A 19,374-nucleotide genomic window follows, 5' to 3' on the forward strand; every position below is an offset into this window, starting at 1 on the left:
TTTAACCTACAGTAGGCATTTAATAAACTTTAGATACTGTGAATTTCAGTAAATATCAGTTTTAAGTACAACTTGCTTGCAAAATTTATAACTGCTTTTCCAGTAGCTTTCATTTCAATACAATTATTAATATTAGCGATAACGCAAGTTATTCCAGCTTTCACTCTAGAAAATGCTATGAGCTTTGCCAGGGAAGTTATCCATGTATATTATAAATATTGGAGTGGGGGTTTTTTGTTGTTGTTGAGTTTGGGCTGGGGGGGGGGGGTTGGGTTGGAGTGCAAGAGGTTGAAACAGTAACTACTCCTAAAGCAAGATAACTTTGCAAACTTAAGATTTTAAAGCAACTCAAAAATCATTGGCAGAAGAAAATCTGCAAAGGTACGTGGTTCTTCTTCTTTATCTTCTAACTTGAGATACTGACTTTCTTGGATAGGGTAATTGAAAAGTATGTGTCTGAAAAATGTTTCATGTATTTTTAAATGATCTAGTGATAAGCAATTTTTCTAACTGAAAAGAGTGAATCCATGCTTATCTTATTTTCAGATCGTTATGCTATTTTTCTCTTCTGCCTTACTAATGATTTGTAATTATATGAAGCCAACCATGAAAACAATCAATATTTCTGAAAAGATTTACATAAATGAACTAATTGTGCATGACAGTCACCTAACACACACCTAGTGCTGCTTGAAGATTTGACTAAGTAATTCAGCTAACAGCAATGTTAAAAATCAATGTATTTGATTTCTGGCTTGATTCAATACATGAATAATGCTAGATACAAAGAACATTGTGAACATTGCACCAGTCTTAGGCAGCTGTTATGAGAAGAATCCAGCTATGTCCTTGAAGGCCTGGACTAGAACCAATCAATCATTGTGACTTTTAGACTCTGTACTCCCCAAATAACAAATAAAAGGAAAATGCAGTCCATTTGTCCTGTCTTTATGAACTTGTGAATAAAAGCCATCCCCCAAAAATGTAAGGAGACTACACAAGAATGTGAAATAGAGACTGTGCTGGCAGATGGAGAAGCAGCACATTTGCATCATCCGAAAATACAGAAGCATGAAAAAAATTCCCCTGTTTAGGGAAATAAGAAAGGGAATGTGTCTTACATAATCATTCTTCCTCTGTGCCTCCAAAAGAACTACAACTCCATACAGATCCATACTGAAACACCAGCAGATACACATGGATCCATGACAACCACTCTGGACACGAATTTCATAGATCCTCCTTTATCTCACAGTCAAAAATATTTTAATAGATATTGCAGCCTATTACATACACAGCCTTTTTAAGCTATTCTGTTTAAACGATGATCCTATTTATTCTTTATGAAGTAAAGCTTGCCCAGTCTTTCCTTCCAAATTCAGAAGGAAAAACTACATAAGTTCTTTCTCCTGGTGGGCTAATAAGGCCAAGAGCCTTTTATTTTGTAGTCTGCATCATGAACATTTCTGTTTTAACTATTAGCCTTTCTCCCATTATATATGTATAATGGTTACAAATATTCAGTACATCTTCCTGTTTCTATGAATTGCTTTAGGTTGTCTGGCATACTTGTTTTCATATCTAAATTGATACTCTTGCATAAGTTTTAGCCTGTCATCATTTAGTCCTTCAGGGAGAAGGTGTGAATACGCTTGGAACTGAATTGCGGCATAATTTTGGATGATGCTACATCATCATGTATCATGATTTCATACCATGCTTACAGAATAATGCTTACATTGTGTCTTAAACCTTTAATGATGTGAATTGCCTTAGCATCCACTCTTGATTCATTGTAGGTCATACTTTGGCACAACACAGCAACCAGGTTACTTTATGTTTTCTTTCCTAAACAGGAGCAGTTGGTGAAACAGTGAAAGACATAGTTAAATCTGAATGTAGGAAAATGTTTGACTTTTTTCTTCCATTTACCAGGTAATTACATGATTGAACTTAAAAAATGTCCTACTGAATCACATCTCACTGAAAAATGGCTTGGCCCTTGAAACAAAGTGGGCATAAAACTTTCTTGAAAAAAGGCTGCTGATTTAGAAATCAGACTAGGAAGTCTCTCTGGTCAGGAGAAGATGAAGGTGAGCTGGTTTCCCAGGACCATATGCAGCCACTTGATGAACACCTCCAAGGATGGAGACTCCACAACCGCTCAGGGCAACCCATACCAGTCATGTCAGATGCTCCAAGTCCTTATCTTCATGCCATTTCCCTGGTTCCTCCCATATCTCTCTCATTCTGGTGACCCAACACTGAGCATAGCACTCCAGATACAGTCTCGCCAGTGCTGAGCAGAGGGGAAGAATCACCTCCCTTAATCTAGTGGCAGTGCTCTTCCTAATGCAGCTCAGGATGCTGTTGCTTTTTTTTGTTACAAGGGTGCATCGCTGCCTCACGTTCCACTTTTCTCCATGAGGACTTCCAAGTGTTTGTCTACAGAGCTGCTTTCCAGCTGGCTGGCCCTCAGCCTGTACACATATGTGGCACTATTCCTCTGCAACAGCAGGACTTTGTGTTTCCCTTTGTTGAACTTTACGAGGTTCCTGTCGACCCATTTCTCCAGCCTGTCTCAAATGGCAGCACAACTGTCCAGCCACTTGTGAGGGTGCAGTATGTCCCAACATCCAGGTCATTAATGAAGAGGTTAAACAGACTGGCCTCGCTGCTGACCCCTGGGGTTCACCAGTAGTGATGGCCTCCAGCCGGACTTTCTGCCTCTAATCACAACTCTTTAAGCCTGGCAGTTCAATCAGTTTTCAGTCCACTTCACTGTCCTCCTCTGTAGTCTGTACCTCATCGTTTTCTCGACAAGGATATTATGGGATACAATTTTGAAAGCCTTGCTAAAGTCAGGATATACAACATGTACTGCTTTCTCCTCATCTAAGCTAGTAATTTCGTCATTAAAGGCAATCAGGTTGGTCAAGCATGATTTCCTCATCATAAATTCATGCTGACTACTCCCAATGACCTTCTTATCCCCGATACATGTGGAAACGGCTTGCAGGATTATTTGCTCTGTCACCTTCCCAAGCATCAAGAGAAGCTTCCCTCTGTCCCATTCAGTAGTAGGCCCATATTTTCCTTGGCCTTTCTTTTGTTGCTGATATACTTGAAGCCCTTCTTGTTGCCTTTCATGTCCCTCACTGTATTAATTTCCAGGTAGGCTTTGGTTTTCCTAGCACCATCCCTGCACTCTCTCTATATTTCTTCCAGAACACCTGACCCTTCTTGCACCAAACATGACATCTCATTCATGACTGATAGGTGTGATCTATACCTTCCTAAGCATTGATCGTATTTTAAAGCAGTGTTCTTCAAACAAAGTCTGCTTCCCAAACAATTACATTCTCAACTCAGTTGAGCGAGGAAGATACATGTGATAGTTACTATGACATTTTTAAACCCTGAAGTTACATAGGTAAACTCTTCCAAAATACACTCTAAAGACGTTCTGTATTAACGTTGAAACACTACAGCACTTGTACTACAATTAAAGCACAACTTCCTATATGGAACTTGTTGCCAAGGGTTAAACAATAACAGGAAGCTAATACAAAAGCTTAAAACCAACAAGCATAGGTTACCAAAATTCAGTGGAGTAAGAAATGGGAAGACAATGCATATTAGATTTAAGGAATGCAAATTCAGAATTAAAGGTTTGAATTATCTTTTCTCCTAGGCATAACTCCTCTTTTTGTCACTGAGACTCTGAAGCCTCACAGAAGGAATAAGCAAGAAACACACTGTATTCAGGACTAGTCACCTTCCTCTGCTCTACCCTTTGGGTTTCACATTATATTTCAGAGAATCCAGACTGCTCAAGGATAAATTCTTTCTGTGAAACCAAATAGTAGAATATCTATCACACATCTTTGCTGTTTAACATATAATTGACTCCACTAATAATAGACATAAAAATACCACATTACTGAGACAGAGAAAATCAATGTTTTCTCCAGTGCCCTGAATTCATAAAGAATTCCCTGTGTATGTTATACAACATCCTGAAAAGAATTATTACTATTTTTTAATATATTTTTCTAATGTCAAGGAGCTATAACAAGCATTCATGGAAAGATAAAATCTTCAGGGCAACTTTCTAGTTAATTTATTTCTTCAAGTTTCTAACTATGTATAGACAGATAGATAAAAAGCTAAACGGTACTCTCTCTTAATCCCTGCATTAGCTCTAACAGGAGGATCTAAGAGCTTTGATTCGCAAGCAGGAATGACTTAGATGTCTCTAGTTACTGAAATCTCTTGCAATTACTGAAACAGCCCTCCACAAGCTGAAATCTGATTTGCCTTAAGATATTAATGGGCTCTAAAAATGCAGATGTTCAGGAACAGCTTCACAACCAGCTATACCATCTAGATAGCAGATGCACAGCAGATTGAATAAATATATAATTGATGGCGAGCATGCGATTTTTAAGTATTAAGTTTTTGAAGACAAGCATTAAAGCCTTCTTCCATTATCTGTGTTATGTGACTGTCTCTACCTGCCACGCATTTTGAGCAAGAATTTTTTTTTTTGGAGCATTGATAATACACCTGAAAGCAACCACGTGAATAGAGAGTGAATCATGTGATAATCAGTGATGTGCAGGAAAAATTATTGGGTTTGAAACAGAGATAAAGGAGGAGTATGGATTTTTAAAAATGACAGGAATTTACTAGTTTTATTGCAATACATCAATTACTGAAAATTCCTAATGTTTTCTTTCTCTTCTTTCCTGCAGCTCCCTGCTCAGGCAACACTTACTTCTGCCATAGCAACATGTGCATCAATAATTCTTTAGTCTGCAATGGCATTCAAAACTGTGCATACCCTTGGGATGAAAATCACTGCAGAGGTAAATATAGTGCAAAGTATAACCTTTGTGAGCTAGGCTGGTCAGTTTGCCTTTCAAGGAAGTCATGAATGTCTTTTTCCTGGAAATGTGCTGAAGACAGCTATTCTACTAACCTCAGGAAGGTGTTCCAATTTTTTTATTTAAACTACTCAGGAGACATGTAAGCATCCTGAATATTGATCTTACTGCTTTATAATTAAATTTCTTCCTCTTCACCATATACTCTCTATTTTAAAAGGATGTCAGCTTAATAGGAAATAGAATTTAGTGTTTTCCAGGTTGCATCCTATCAATTTCTAAATTCTAAATAAAGCAAGGATTGTAGGGACAGGTAATACCTTTTATTAGAGAAAAAAATATGGAGCTGGAAAAAGACAGTCAAGCCTTCAAGCACAAAAAGCCTTCCTTAGGGCTGAAACAGAAGCAACAGTCCTCAAACACAAATACAATTTTAAAACATTTGTTTTAAATTGTTAATCACAGACTATCTCAGAGTAAATGCAACTACTGCATATGGTGTGAGAAAGGGTGGGAGGAAGGAGAAATTGTTAGGAAGCAAGAAGTCATTGCTTATGGAAAACAGACACGTATAAATCTCTGCTTCTAAAACATGGGGTAGGGGAGTATTGCTTAAACCATCACAACTACAGTAAAGACTCGTTTCAATATCGGGTTTCATAGGAAAAATTCTCATGATTTGCAGAAATTGTTATTACGCTAAGGCACAGATACGTTCACCTGTGCTTCAACAACTGAATTTTCAGAGTTGGGAAAAAAAACCAGTTTAAGGTCAACAATTTTTCTTGCTAAAAGAATAAAACAACAAATTTGAGCTTTGGGGGTTTTCTGACAAATAGAATGGCATAAATAGGACTGAACGCAAAACTGAAAAATTTAAATAGGTACTCCATTTCAGAGAGAAATTGACCCTACGGGAAGAGTCAAAATCTCTACAGAAAATCTTGCAATAAAATGGCTTTTCAACACACAAATCCAGCTTATTTTTTTTTAAATAACTATTAAAAAAACTACTTTGAAATTGCATTTTGGACGAACAAAAAACAACTTCAGACCACTAATAAATACTCTAATACTAGGTATATTATGGAAGCTTCTAGTTAACAAAACTGATCCATAACCCCAGGTTTTCAATGTAGAAGTAAGCTTCCTCTAAACAATCCTTAGCTTTGATAATATTTAGTGTTCCCTCTTAAGTGCAATTTCTAGATCTCTTTCCCATCTCTACCAACTGCTTTCTGTAATCTTGCCTAGGATCCACACTTCACGCACGTACCACAGTATTTAAAAAATGAATTCCTTAAAACCTTATTGCAGTGTGAAGAAGGTTTCTTTCCCAACATTTGTAAATTGCTGTATCTGGTGCTGAATAACATAGCATGTGTTATGTTGAATACAATGTAAATTCTGCTTTAATACCCACACAGCAGATAGAGACAGCTGAAGGCTGGATCCATATTGCCAGCTGAGGTAGACTGGAGGGAGACTGATGCAACCGAATGAGCAATATCTAGCCTTAAAAAGAAAGCTTCTCACAATTGTGCTCAATTCCTGCAGGCACCCAGAGTTCTCATTTAGTCCACATCAATAGCTACCTAAATCTGAGCATATTGTAACTTACCTTATGCCTAAGCCCAATGACACAAAAATTGATGGAAGAGTCAGTTGTGTGCAATTTCTTTTAAAAAACCAGAGAAGATAGCACCTTTTGCGTAGCAACATTTTGGTTAGAGAATCTTTCAAGTATTAAGAAACCTAGATGCAGATGAGAGAACTGCCACAGCACTGAAATTCATGCCTCCCACAAAGTATGGTAACACTAAGATCTAAGGGACAAGGGGAGATACACTCCTTCACATTAAAGGTATAAATTTAACTCAGAATAAACAGTCTAAGAAGTAGAACTGTATTTCAGACATAACTTCTTATTAGCCAGTTCCTTGGGACTCTCTGTTTAGTATATGGATTGTTTAAAACAGCACGTGAGGGTATATAACACTCTCCATGCACTGTGTGTGGAGTACTTAGGGGCATAACACACATCCAGATGGCAGGAGCCAGATATCTTAAAATAATATGCAACATTTAGGCTACTACCTTTTCTTCTAGGTAGTCTTAAATGCTTTTCTCCCCCACTAGCGGATGTTGCAGTGTAGAATTCTTTTAGTCCCCTAGGACAAGTACATTTACTTAACAGAAATCCAACTGAAAAACTTTAATCTTCAAATAAGAATTTTAAATATGCAAAACCATCTTGTTCTGATGCTGCCATCTTGTGTGTTGTCACATGAAGTACTAGCCAGAAGTGCTGTATGATTTGGGTTGGTTCGTTCTCCCTTGCCTTCCCTTTTTTTTTTTCCCCCAACTGATTTGATTATTGGACTGTAAAAACTGGAATGTATCGTATGCTAAAGGTCCCTGTGTTGAAGTGGGTATAACAGACTTACACAACAGGCACATTCTTTAAGTTTTCAAGACATATGAAAAAAAATAGTACAGTCAATCTTACATCATCATTATGATATTTCACTTTTACAGAACGAGATAATTTTAAATTTAGGTTTCCTTCTACAGACCTGTTACTAGCAGGAGCAAACCACAATAAGAGAAGCATAATCTGTAGCTGTATAAACTCCTGTTTAACTTGCGGAGTTTGGAATATGAACTGATCAGTATAGGTTCAGGATTGAATCCACATCCCAGCTGAGACAGCATGCACTCGCCACAGAGTTCCACCTGCCACTGAACTATCACATGGCCACTAATGCAGACAGGGAATTAGGCTTGCTGCACAAATGCACAGATCCAGTATGATAAATCCCATTGACATACGGGTCTAGTCTCCAGTGCCATTAAGTCATTTCATTAATGCAGCACTTATGGTGGCAATCACAGTACAGCTTGCTTTGTTTTAATACATGATCAAAAGAGTGGAAAATAATAAAAGCCTTATCATAATCCTCACTTTTTCTTTGCAGAAAAGAAAAAAAGTGGACTGTTTGAACAAATCACCAGAACTCACGGAACAATCATTGGCATCACATCAGGGATAGTTTTAGTTCTTCTCATAATTTCGATTCTAGTACAAGTAAAGCAACCTCGCAAAAAGGTTATGGCTTGCAAGACTGCTTTTAATAAAACTGGTTTCCAGGAAGTATTTGATCCTCCGCATTATGAACTATTTTCACTAAGGGACAAAGAAATTTCTGCAGATCTGGCAGATTTATCAGAAGAACTTGAAAACTATCAGAAAATGAGACGCCCTTCAACAGCTTCCAGATGTATTCACGACCACCACTGTGGCTCCCAGGCCTCTAATATAAAACAAAGCAGGACAAACCTCAGCTCCATGGAACTTCCCTTTCGCAATGATTTTGCGCAGCCTCAGCCAATGAAAACATTTAATAGCACATTCAAGAAAAGCAGTTACACTTTCAAACAAACACATGATTGCCCTGAGCAAGTCATAGAAGACAGGGTGATGGAGGAGATTCCATGTGAAATCTATGTTAGAGGAAGAGAAGATACAGCACAAGGTTCATTATCTATTGACTTTTAATTTCCTAGTGAAGGTGGTATCAGTGTATATACAAGATGCTTGTGTATAATGACAGTGTATATATTAAAAGTGTACTATATTCAGCGTGTGAGATGCACACACTTTTAGCTTATTATACTTCATTTAAAAAAAAAAGTCTTCGTAACTAATTCTTGCTGAAAAATGGTGGATTTCCTCCCATCTTCCCATGCTACCTATCTAGTGGAGGAGTAAGACAGACTTTGCATGGAAATTATAAGTTAAGGATACTGGAAGAAAAAAACACCAACTACTAATCATTGAACACTGGAAACAATGACTACTATTCTCTTCCTCATATCATTTCCTCTTCTTTAGACATCTGCTTTTCAAGACAATTTTAATACCTCAGTTACATAAATAAAAGTAGTTAAGTGCACCACGTGTATGTCAACATAGGTGTCTTATTGTATTTGTCAAATTGAAAGTAGAGTTAGTGTTAAGTGCCAGTTAAGACTCAAGAATTATGTTACAGCCATCTGTTTCATCTTGCCTACCATTTATATCGCCTTTAATTATCAGTTCCTCACTCTGTGCTTTGTGAGAAATAAGTGTAAAGGATCACTGCCTTTTAAAAATACTGAGTTATATTAATTTTAGTACATTTGGAAATACATAATCTTTGCAGCTTTTTGTTTAAACACAAGTACTCATGTTATTCTAGATACAGACTTACAACAGTTTTCTTTCAAGAAGGTTTAGGATTTTAAAATACTCTGCCATATATTATAGATCATATGGCTCACTGATTTCACAGCTCTGTAGTTAGAAAACAATTTTGTTCCTGCGTTTTCCAAGTATTTACATAAATAGACTGTACTGTACATTTGTCTCTTAAAATAGCCTCTTACTCCTTATTGCAGCCAATCTTCCCTACTGAAATCAGTGATGATACTTTTAGCTCATGTCCTACTTGCCTGAAAAGAACTGCTCTAAGCTCTGTGTGATTACCAGGTGTATGAAGATACTGGAAACAAAGAAAAATCACAAAGCAACTCTTACTAACCCTTACGGAACCCTTCTTGTGCCCCTTGTTTCCACTTGCAAAATTGCACGTTTCATACCTTTTTTAATGGTGGTTTGGACCTAATTTTAAAATTTTTACAATATAAAAAAAATTTATAAAATATAATAATTCTCATTGTGGTTTTTAAGCTTTTTATATAGTTTGATACTGTACAGACTATTTATTAATCCAAATCTAGCACCTGTACAGCAGGCTTGTTTCAGTGTCCCTATTGGCAGCTCTGAATAACATGCAGTGGCTGCTGCGTACATTGCAGTTTGCCAAGAATACTTAACATGACTTCCACACTAGCCTACACTTCATTCCCTGGTTTGTTTGGGTTTATTCTGATATTTTGTTTACAGGAAACCTTTCACTAAAGGTGACCTACCAGCTTGTACTAGGCATATCCTTTATTTACAAACATATGTAAAACCATAATGTTCGTTGTGCTGACTGTAGTACAGAAAAAAAATTAATATACAACCCTAGCAACTGAAAAATCTTTTCTTTAAAATAAAAGATGAACAACAGCTGTAATCACAGATTTTCATTAGAATGACAAATTTTTTTTTTTTTTTTTTTTTACAAATGCTTAGAATGTAAGAAGTTTAAGGGGAATAAAAGAAAAAAGGGTGGGGTGGGAATTGAGTATCTTCAACCCTGTCTGGTGTCTAGAAAGACCTTAATGAGAAGCTCATGGGATAGACCCCTAAGGCTGTATCCTGGTGTCAGTTTCTGTGGTGGTCCCAGAATGTATTTCAATTCGAAAGAATGAAAATGGGCATTATTTTTAGATGCACTTCATGCAGAAGATAAGTGTTAAAAAAACTAGTTAATTTTGACTTGAAATTTTTGAATATTAATTAAAACATTTCTTGACAGATCTCATTTACTTTTCATTGATTTCGGTAATAAATATTTCACCATGACATATATGATACATAATGTTATTTGTGACAGTCTGTTAGTTCCAAATTCTTTCAACAAGTAATATGTAGTTTTACACAGGTTGTTTTTGTCCATATAACTCTTGTAAGTGCTAGGTTTGCATGATTAAATTTTCTTTTTAAGGCATATTTGTCCATGTGATAAAAATAATGTGATCCCTATTCTTTGCTAAGTTATGTTGTCTTTAAACAGTAAACCTGTAATAATAAAACAAATAGCAAGCCTACAAAGCCCAAGTCTGTCAAGAAAAGGGGAATAGCTCTATTGACGAAGTTCCCAAATGGCCTGAATAATATTTCAGCCTCAGTTGTAACTTTTTGATTACATGGTCAGAACACAGCTGCTTTTTTGCTACCCCAGAGCATATAGGCAAGCTCCCACAACCAGTCATGTCTTCTGTGCATAACTTTTTCCAATATTCCCAAGCCCAGCTCTACAAGCTTCACTTCCCACCCCCTTCCTTGCTTTCTAATCTGGTTTTCTGTCCTTAGCATAAATAAAGACAAAATACTCCTGCCTAGTTAACACCTGCTCCCGATTCCCAATACAGAGCAAAAACTCTCCTGGAGGGAGCTTTTCAGTATTTCTGTAATAGCAGACCCAACCCTTCCTGTAGCAATAGCTGTACACTTGAACAGATCTGAGAGCGCAACCCAAAGGAATAATGACTTCTGTAGGTTTCTATGAATATTAAGGGCAGGAAAATGAAATACCAGTCTTTGTTTTGTTAGAAGCAATGTGAAATTAACATTGAACCTGAAAGTCTGAAAGAAAAACTTGTGCGTGATGTGTTTAAAAAATACTATGTCTACACATCTTACTGTAATGTTGCATTCAGTTATCAGCTGTGCTTTAAGGAGTGAGTAGTAACTATTAGAGCCATAATTCCACTTCCAGTATAATCAAACTCCCTTCGCTACAGAGAAAAAACTGGGTGGACTGCTTGGTATTCCTCAGAGTGCAGAAAGCTGATGTTTTCAGCAAAATAGTATTGGTTTTGCAGTCTCAATCCATTTTGACCTGATGTTGTGGTCTTTAACCACTTTTTTGGCATTAACAAAACCCACCACCTTTCATACTCTTAGAATATTTAAGTACTGTTAGTGTATTTCTATTATGACCATCTTAAATCCATACATTTCTAGGAGCATGCTGATTTTGCACTCATTTGTACCCATATCTCCAATACCCTCTGTTAAAACTGAATGCATATAAGCAAAGATACATTCCCTATTGGTCAGTCCTTATGTATCTGCCAACAGTAAAACTCAGTCAAATCCATTTACTTTTACATGTCCTTATTTCAACGTTTATGTATGAGCCCTATGATTGCTCAGGTCTGTAGACTGTTTACCAAAACAAGATTCCTAATCTATGTCAGCCTGAAAGATAAGCTGATTTTACAATATTTGAGATCACGCTGTTAAAACTTTCTTAATTATAAAGCAAGAAAGGATTTTAACATTAAAAACCTTTGATCTGATTCATGCTTTGAAAACCAGTATTTATAGCACCTCTCTCAATTTAACAATATAAAAGCTACTATCTTTAAGACTTCTGTTCCTGTTGTTTCCAATAACCATCTCTATAGCACAAATCCCCCCCTATAAATACACAAATCACATGTCAATATGCTCTAATATGTGGTTGTGTGTCACCATGGAACTGCAAGTTTATTTTCACATTCAGATTCCTTTGCTACACTCTTATTTTACAGAATCAGATTAAAAATTGTTTTCCATCTGTTTCTTAGATCAGCACCAACAACAGTCATTTGTGATTTGTCAATTTGTTCCCTCTTATCTAGCTATTGAAGATAATCTACCATATAGCAGATAAAACAGCTTAGTTTTTATAAATCTTTTCTTACAGAGCCAGGCTCAGGGAGAAACAAAGCACAAACTTAATGTCTTTGTATATGTCTTTCCATTACCATCGCATAATTTATGGTAATAGCTTTTATACTGGAGAAGCCCATAAAAAAATGCATGTCAAATTCAGTTCAGAAAAAATAAGGTATTATAATAAACCAAATAATAGGTACCTAAGACCTACACACCTCAAAATTCAAAATAATTTGCTGCTTTGGAATCTGAATCATGCCTTCTGAAGGATAAGAGCTGTCAATGCTGCCAGTGTACTTAAAGGATGCACATCATATCATTCCCTCTGAAAAACTACTTCTTCCAAACACAGGTTTCCTAGACACCTTTAAAGTGTTAAATCTTATTTCAATAGTTTATTAGATACAGAAATATAAGCACATTATTTCATCTTATAATTAGCCTCAAAGTACATCATCATCTACATAAAAGTTGCTTCTGTTTTCCTTCCAGATGTATTCAGAAGCAAGAATGATATTGTAGAAGTATTAATCATTAAACCACAGCATTTTCAGACTTTAAGCATTATGTTAATTTCTGAGTTTATACTGCAGCTTATTTTTCACCTGAAGAGTAAGACTACAGAGAACACTCAAAGCTCAGGATTATCTCCTTAACCTCAAATGAATATGGCTAAACTGGAACAGAATACATCAATGCTTTAATACTCAAGGTTTAGTATTTTATGGGGAAGTAATATCAGAATTAAAAGGACATGTGTTCTGTGTGTGAGAGGGTTTAGTTTGCCCCTGGTTATCACACTCAGTTTGCTCATAACACTTGTCTTTAATAACTACTACATTCTCCTGTGAATAACACAGAAATCCAGACCTTAAGCCTCCTTTCGGTGCCACTGACAAAGCACGTCAAGTTGTACAAAAATTTTAAACGGCTATTTGCAGAGACAGGAGTTGAAAATTCAAGGGTTGTTTTAAATACAAAATGGGAGACAAAATACTAATCGCTGGACATTTCTGATACAATGTTTAACTCGCCCCTCAACACACTCAAATTACTTTCAAGGTAGTAAAGGACACAATTCTACTTAACCAACATTGGGTTCCCTCACTTCAGTAAATACCCTCAATATTCCTAAGGATTTGGAAGAAGACAGCTTACTGAGTTAACTGGATAGCACCGTCAATTAGTACTGATTGTTTTGTAAAAAGATGATTCAGTAATTAATGGGGGTGAAAAAAAAGGCAGGAAAATACTCTTGAAAGCAATTATGAGAATAAGAGATTCTTAGAAAAAAAAGTCAATAAATCCCAAGTCTCTTAAACACTGTAATGGATCTTCTATTTGTAAAGAACAAACAGACGAGGTACATAAGCAATACCACTCATTACTGGCTCTCCACTGTATGTTTAATAACCCAACAGAGCAATTGAGGGCCTGAGGCAAAGCCACATAATTTTAATTTTTCTGTAGTAATGAAAAACAAAAGAGCTCTAGTCGAGTAAAGATGTTTGCTTTGCACTTACCAGAGGCAAGAGATTCTCCACAAAACGTTTTATCTTCTGTTATCATTAAGTTTTATCCTTAACAGTGAAGGGAGTTCTGGAATATACAAGAACAGTAAAAAATACCTATGTAAAATTCAAGTGTATAGTAAACAAATCAAAAAGTGATGGATACTTAAAATAATCTCATATATTATGTAATTTTTAGAGCTCTGTATGACTCCTAAGGTTATCATATTCTCCCAGACATTTCTGCATTTATGTCTATTTTGACAAATTTGAATACAAGTACTCAGACATTAAATCTGTGCAGGTGAAGTAGCAATAACAGAAAACTAAGTTATTTGCCTGTAAGATCCAGGACTAATAAAGCTGTAAACTTGGAAAGCTTTACTGTACTGCACTTTCCACATCAGAGTAGGAGCAAGGACAGACATTAGCATCCTTTACTTGAACTAGCAGAATCCAAACATGAGTTATTTCTTATTAATTGTTAGAATACACACTTTAAGTTTGTGGGTTTTTTTTTAAATTGTAGTTCCAACTTTCCTTTAATTATTAGCATCATAAGATAAAGTGTTCTCTAAAGCAAACATGGATTTCTTGCCCACAAAGAGCTCTAATAAGTAGATTTAAATATTGCATTACTGTATTTAAAATTATGAAATACCTGGTTTTAACATCAATTTATAAGAGTATCAAAAGCTTCATTACATACATTCATGGAATAGTTTACATTACAACAAGTTGTTAGATGTGTAACATCAGGATTAATGACCACATTTCAGCACCACCTATAATAGTCCTGCAGTACAGTTGGCAAATACTAATGCTCAACAAGAGAAATAAAAGGCACAAACCCATTTCTTTTTCAGTACTCTCTCCTCCCCTCAGGAACACAAATAAAGGCTACCAACTGTTCTTTAGCAACAGTACCAAACAGGGAGCTCAAGCTAACAAGCAGCCCTCAAGGCTTAGGGGAACTTTAATGAGAAGTAGAAAGAGTGTAGAAGATATTTCTACATTAATTTTCCTATTCCTATAAAGGTCGCGCACCATTTAAAAACAAACAAAAATACCCAGGGTGATCAAACAAGGACTACTAAGACAAAAATATGTAATTTAATTCAGTTTTATTTGAATCAGAACTGAAGGTCATGGCTTATCTTTAGGACTACAGAGAAATTAATGTTGCCAGAAAAACAAAAGATAAGGAACAGTCACTTTAGATTTACAGTATAATGAAAATTTATGTAAAATTGCAAGAAAATGCAGATTGTTTGGTTGCCTTGTTGAATTATGAAGAGCAGTTTACAAGGAGGGACTGGCAGAAAGCCAAGGCTATCTCAAAGCAGAACAACTTGTCTGCCTTATATATGAAAATGTAATAACTAGTCTTCTGCTTGCCTAACTGTAAGGCTACCTTCTTTTCTTTTGTCATGGAAACACTTTAAGTAATGATGGGAGAATATCTGAAATGAATAGCAACCTTGCCTGTGGGCTCCAGGCCAACCTTAACAGAAATACCTGATATATATCCAGGGGAAAATAAAAATATATGGCTTTGAGTCCCTCTGAGACAGGAGTGAAATTTTAGGGTCTAATATAAAGCCCACCAGATTCAGTGGATAAGCAAGCCAAAAAAAATCATACAGTCTCCTAAGGAACTAGATGTGGATTTCATTATACTAACTGAAACTAACTGAAATACTTTTCAACCCTAAACCACACTCGAGTTGAAAGATTTCAAGACAGATCCAAACATCTAGATAGCTATTTTGAAAGGTAATACATTATGTTAGTGATCCTGTTTTGATTGTTTTGATTAACAGTAAAACCCTGTTATTAAGGTCAGATGTGCTTATTGATTTTATTCCTTTTTAAGGAAGACTTTGTAAGAATATTAATGGCTAATGCCCAGAACTGAAGAACTGAAAGATGATTTAGCAAATTAAACCAAACCAGGTTCTCTCTCTGTTCCCAGCAGTCAAGATAATATAAGCAAAATGCCACAACTGATCTGATGCCTTTTTTTACTATTTTTTAAAAGGTTTTTAAAAGAAAATCTTTGTCATAAACCCTTTCAGAAAGGCAAAAGCTAGGTAGGAAAGTATAAAAAAAGGTTAAGTTAGAAAGTATCAGAACAGATACTACACAGTGACAGTCTACAAAGGGGTGAAAAATTCAACTGTATATATAACCCAAGGCATAACTCATATGTCTCTAACACCAATATAAAGCTGAAAATTGGAAATACGTTTACTTTTCTAGAGCTCAAAAAAACTACAGCATTATTAAACACTTCACTCTTCTACTGCAAGATTTCTCATTCATTACCAGTGAAGTTTATCACCCATCTAATGATCTAATTTTCCTATACTGACACCACTGAAGGTTTTACACTGTAACAGTGGGCTGCAGAGATACTCACATCACTCATGATCCTGATGGTGCATAAAGCAGATCAAAGACCAGCTTCTTTGTCTCTAGTGCAAAAAACCTCTTAAGCCTGGGCAAATCTGATTATTCAAGAATATTGTCCTCTTTAGCTTGCTACAACAGCAAACATTTAAAAAAATAGCTAAACCTATTTTCTCATCAAAAGGGGCCCTGTGTCCAGTAATGTCTATACACAGCATGTCTAAACAAATGTTACATCTTCGTTAGAGTTTCATGTCAGTGTTAGCTCAAACAACAACAAAACAAACCTCAGATTGAAGATTCTGCTGAAGCCTTCTGGCTCTGCTTTTTGCTACAGTACTAACATCCATTAAAGCTGTTGATTATGAAATTACTATCTTTGTCCTTCACTCCATCTGACCAAAAGCTCAGACTACTGCTCCCTCCTGTCTTCATGCAGATAGCAATTCATATTCAAACTCAAATAAACATTGAAAAGTACAATATGTTCCTGTAGCAACTATTTAAAATACTAAGCCATTAAAATCTATAGCAAATAGGGAAGAATCTGCTAAACAGTTATCCAGCAACCCTGTGAAAATCTACATATACAATTTAAAATATGGACAGTTTCATCTTGAACAACCTAAATTTTAAAAAATATGTATACAGGAGAGAAAGAAGGATATTGTGGAAAATCTAAGAAAGGAATTAAGTATTTCCTGTTCTATTAGCAGCTTACTATCAGCATTAAATATTAATAATGTATGGATATCTAGAAAATATTCAAACAATTGAAGAGAGAGGTCAGCTTGAATAACCCATCACATCAGTCTTTAGGGAAACATTACTGTCACAGCTTTTGCTTAACATGGTTTCAGGGTTTAATCCAGTTACGCGGAAAGATTTGGGAACATCAAAGAAATAATTTTTTTCACCCCCCTCCTGAACACAAACAAGTCAAGAGGCTTCTTAATAAATCCTTTAAGCTGGATACACAGCTCATACAGAGCGAAAAGAGAACATAAAAGAAGTATTCCTCTAAATTCTGACTTATGCTGGAAGAAGGAATGATGCTTCAATTACATCCCTACCGAAACAGAGGCTTTCAGAAAATTCTTTCACTAGACAGAAGTTCACTGAATTGCTATATCAATGTACATTTCGGGCTTTTATGTCAGGGGGCCAAGGTAGAAATGAATCAAGAGAAGAGTCATGCCATGTCCCCTTTACAATTACATTAATGATTTTTCCCATCTCTGACTGTAGAAAAGTTATTTGCTGTATCTAAATTTCTCTTTCTACTGGCAAGACTGAGTGAAGAGACAAGATAAATACTTCTTATTTCATTTACAGAAGTCATCTAGCTCACTTATTTCATCAGAGTGGTCACAACTTCCAGTGGTCAAAGTGAGAGCAGAACTCTCTCTCTTTACATCCTCATAAGCATACAAATGAAAGGCTTATGTTCCTCCATTAATGGCAGCTAAAGCACACTGAGGGCCAAATCAATAAGCAAAGGACAGGAAAAACTTACTTGCAGTGATGTGATATTCTAGTAATAACTGGTACTAAGTCATAGCATTAACATGAAGGAGTCTCATCAGTCAAGTAGCTAATACCTGTACTGATTACATTAGCAGACACAGAAATTAATTCGTAAATGTCATGAATAAAGGTGCATTTATGTATGTGCCTTTCTACATCAACTATTTCAACATGATTTTTGTCTGTAGTTGTGGACTAATTTTAAGCCCACAACTGTACTACAATCAAATTACAAAATAATACTGATTGGAAAGGGATACTGATGTAGTCAAGATTCAAAAGTTAGAGTATTTTAGAAGTTTTAGAAACTTTTTTAATAGAGTATTAACTTATCTGTCAGGAGTCATGGATTTTCTTCCAATTCTACCATCGTTCACTGTGTTTCCCTGGTTTAGTCATTTGAGATAACTGGTCAAATTTGTCTATTAATTTCATGGATGCAGTAATAAAAAGTTAACTGTCTGCCCTGAACATTTCTAATAGTGTGACAATACTAGTATCGTATAAAACTCAGTTTTACTTCAAAATATTACAGCAGACATGAAAGATTCTGCTTAGGCTTTTCAACTTTAGACCATATTGCACTCCCGAAAGAAGACAGCCTGCACACCACTGAAAAGAAACTGCATTTTTTTCTCATTATATTTTCCTCCAAAACAAGATTGTGGCAATTTTCCAGAGCTACTTTTCCAGCACAGAAAAAACAAAACAAAGAAAGAGGAGTATCAAAAAACTACTTACCAACAACTGCTTTATCTAGACTAGAAGGAAGGGAAGAAAAAAAAACCACACCAACACACAAGTTACCCAGTTACTGAATAGCTAATCATCTTCCACTTGATACATGAGATTACTTCCTACTGTCTCTGGGCAAAGTGCAACCACTACTCTCATTGATGCTGCAAAAAAAATATAATTGTCACTTATATGTCACAAAACAAAGAGCAGAAAAAAATTCTGACCACAATGTCTCTTTCATGATACAAGGCATGATGCTTTAGTAAATTATATTTAGATTTAGAAAAATAAAAGCCAACTATCCACAGAAAATTGCAAATACACCGAGTACATTACTGATAGATCTTTTCAAGTTGTCTGCAACCAGAACACTGGCATTGTTACTGCTATAGAGATTATGCTGACAGTAGTTTTTTGGCAGCACATGAACAGGTGATGTTCATTTATTCAGGTCATGTTCTTCTAGAGTAAACATTTGTAAACAAATTACTGTTTAAACTGCCATTTCCTGGCCAAGAGTACACTCGTAATCTGGTTTGGGGCACAGTTCCTCCCACTTCTAATGGTGAAGATACTACGAATACGAAAGAAAAACACATTTACAAGATATATTAAACTGCTTTGAAACAAAACATAGGATAACAAAGAGAGTAATGACAAAAATCTCTTCTGGAGCAGAGATGGCCAGTAAAGCTAGGTGCATCGTGTTTCCTTTGTCTTTCAGAAGCAAAAAAGCCTCAAAAAAATGAGAGAAGAGTGGGAAAAAAAGAACAAACTCATGTCTATGGCATCATCAAAAATCTAGGCTTTGTAACAACTTTGAATTTTGATTCAATTTAAATCAACACAATTCTATAAAGTTTGGAATGGTCAGAGAATGGCAGCAAGGGTTAGTTACTATACTTGATATTAAATTGAA

At 35.8% G+C, this 19,374-nt stretch overlaps 1 protein-coding gene across 2 annotated transcripts in view; it reads left to right on the forward strand.

Moving 5' to 3' along the window:
* NETO2 (neuropilin and tolloid like 2) overlaps positions 1-10,363 on the forward strand; it is a 35,057-nt gene extending 24,694 nt beyond the window's left edge. For both annotated transcript variants that reach the window (XM_074881806.1, XM_074881807.1), the window contains exons 8-9: positions 4,758-4,871; positions 7,868-10,363. In XM_074881806.1, the coding sequence (XP_074737907.1) occupies positions 4,758-4,871; positions 7,868-8,448 (695 nt within the window). In that variant the 3' untranslated portion in view covers positions 8,449-10,363. The remainder of the gene's footprint in view (positions 1-4,757; positions 4,872-7,867) is intronic.
* The last annotated feature ends 9,011 nt before the right edge of the window (positions 10,364-19,374 follow it).

This window comes from Strix uralensis, chromosome 12 (genome assembly GCF_047716275.1).
Source record: "Strix uralensis isolate ZFMK-TIS-50842 chromosome 12, bStrUra1, whole genome shotgun sequence".
NCBI classification, from domain to species: Eukaryota; Metazoa; Chordata; class Aves; order Strigiformes; family Strigidae; genus Strix; species Strix uralensis.